Source organism: Buceros rhinoceros, unplaced genomic scaffold, assembly GCF_000710305.1.
Source record: "Buceros rhinoceros silvestris isolate BGI_N320 unplaced genomic scaffold, ASM71030v1 scaffold31548, whole genome shotgun sequence".
Taxonomy (NCBI): domain Eukaryota; kingdom Metazoa; phylum Chordata; class Aves; order Bucerotiformes; family Bucerotidae; genus Buceros; species Buceros rhinoceros.
In genome coordinates this window covers 12,952-15,136 of record NW_010425765.1, presented here as the reverse complement: position 1 = coordinate 15,136, position 2,185 = coordinate 12,952, and the positions used below count along the sequence as shown (strand labels likewise).

Genomic DNA, 2,185 nt, shown 5'->3' with positions numbered 1-2,185 from the left:
GGGGCTGGATAAAAAGGGTGTTACAAGCCAGCAGCTGAGGCTGACAGAGATGCGGAGCCTGGGGAAGGGGGTTCTCTTTCTGTCCCAGCCCTCAGCCCAGCCCTCAAGACCTGCTTCTGCCCCAGGTTTGTGTTCAGGCATCCAAAACGCAAAAGGGAACCCAGAGTTTGGCGCTGGTTGAGGCTGTTGGGGGCTGGAAACCCCCAGGGTCAGCATCTCCAGCCCCCTGACAGCCTTAACCCAGAGGCGGAGGCTGCTCCAACCAGCCTCATCTGCTGTCCCGCTTCCCTGGGCCGGGCTGCGGTGTCCCGGCAGCTGCTGGGACAGTGCCGCGCTGCTGGAGCTCCGCTCCCTGCGGTGCTGCGACGGGGTTACCCCGCTCCTGGGCTCGATCCCCAGCACTGGCATCGACTCGCTCTCCAGCTCCACTCTTTGGGGTCTGGCACAGGAGAAAGCAGTTGTCTGTCTGCAGGAGGAGGAGGAATAAGAAAGTGCTGGTGCGGGTGATGCCAGGCAGCTGTGGCCCTGCAGGAGAGCAGGCGCCTGCAGCCAAAGCGTGACGTTCTGATGCTGTGTGTGCCTCTGGGCTCGATCCCCAGCACTGGCATCGACTCGCTCTCCAGCTCCACTCTTTGGGGTCTGGCACAGGAGAAAGCAGTTGTCTGTCTGCAGGAGGAGGAGGAATAAGAAAGTGCTGGTGCGGGTGATGCCAGGCAGCTGTGGCCCTGCAGGAGAGCAGGCGCCTGCAGCCAAAGCGTGACGTTCTGATGCTGTGTGTGCCTTAGGAAAACAAACAAACCCTGCTGCCTGCCTCTCCTAGCCAAGGCCTTTCTGTGCTGGACAAACTGAAGCCTTCAGTTTGTTTCAGAAAGCTGTGGGAAGGAGGTAGGTATTTTTAAGAGGAGGCGGCGGCGGTCACTCTGTTCCCGGTGATCTCTGCTCCTGCTGCCCTCTCTCCCCGTCTCCAGCCCAGCTGAACTCACACACCGCTCTGTGCCGACGGCAGGATGCTGCGAGGGCTGGGTTGAGCTTGGCTGGAGACGGGCTGGAGCACTGAAAAGAGTTCACGGCTCAGAAGCGGGTCCAGCAGCGAGGGGCTGGGCGGCGTGGAGCCCTTCCCCTGCGGGACAAAGGGTGATTCATTCCCCACCCAAACAATGCCGCAAAACCACAATTGTCCCCTCGCTGCGGGGAACAATCGGGAGCAAAGGATCACGTTCCTCGGTAGGCCCCGGCTCACGCGCAGGAAGGGAGAAGTGAATCTGTGCAGCAGGCGTGGGGACTCGCCTGCTGGGGAAATCAGTGATTTTCCATCACGGAGGGACGGACGATGGTGTGGTGGTGCTGCAGCTGTCTGGGCATGGCCAGGGAGCGGGACACACCGGTGGCACCCAGCCCCCTGCCCTTGCACGTGGCTGCACCACGTTGACAGCCTGAGATACCTGGAGGGCATCCAAGGTGAAGGCTGGGTCTGAAATCACTCAAGAGGGCAACCAGAGTGTTTGGCAGGGCATGGGTGAGGTGATGGTGGGGTCTGGGTTCTGTGATTCCCGACGGACATGTCCAGGATGCGGGCAGAGGGGTGCAGTAACACCAGGGATGCCCTGGCAGAGGCACCAGGCGGGTGGCAGGAGGTCACAGCCAGCTTGAGAAGGGGAAGGACAAAGCCTGTAGCCTTCCTGTCATCCCACAGGAGTTAAGAAAGGAAAACTCCATCCCTTAGGGGAAGAGGAGGCTGCCCTGGGGGTCCGTGAGCCCCAGACTTGGGTTCTGATGCGGTCGCCTTGCAGGTGAACGGGATAAACGTGGAAGGCCTGCGGCACTCGGAGGTCGTGTCCCACATCAAGTCCCGGGAGAGCGAAGCCAGGCTCCTGGTGGTGGACCCCGAAACAGATGAATACTTCAGGAAGCTGGGGGTGACCCCCATAGAGGACCACGCCAAAGGTGAGACCTCGCTTTCCCTGGGTGACCGTCTGCCGTTCCGTGACTCACGGTGTCACGGGTGGGATTTCAGAAGTGAGGGAGAGTCACGTTTCCCTCCTGTCTCATCCCTCGGCAGTTTCCTGAGCACCACCCAGCTATTTATAAATAGTGAGAATACTTCCTAATCCGGCCCAAAAGAATTCGTTATTTAAACGTGGTGAACACTTAACTCAGGAACTTGGTCCATGGAGTGGCCGAGGCA

The 2,185-nt window shown here is 60.0% G+C and overlaps 1 protein-coding gene across 1 annotated transcript in view; it reads left to right on the top strand.

The window, feature by feature from the left end:
* LOC104497951 (Na(+)/H(+) exchange regulatory cofactor NHE-RF2-like) overlaps positions 1–2,185 on the top strand; it is a gene marked incomplete at its 5' end in the record, with an annotated part of 8,043 nt that overhangs the window by 1,718 nt on the left and 4,140 nt on the right. Inside the window, one exon of the mRNA XM_010141262.1 lies at positions 1,791–1,944. Within this exon, the coding sequence (XP_010139564.1) occupies positions 1,791–1,944 (154 nt within the window). The remainder of the gene's footprint in view (positions 1–1,790; positions 1,945–2,185) is intronic.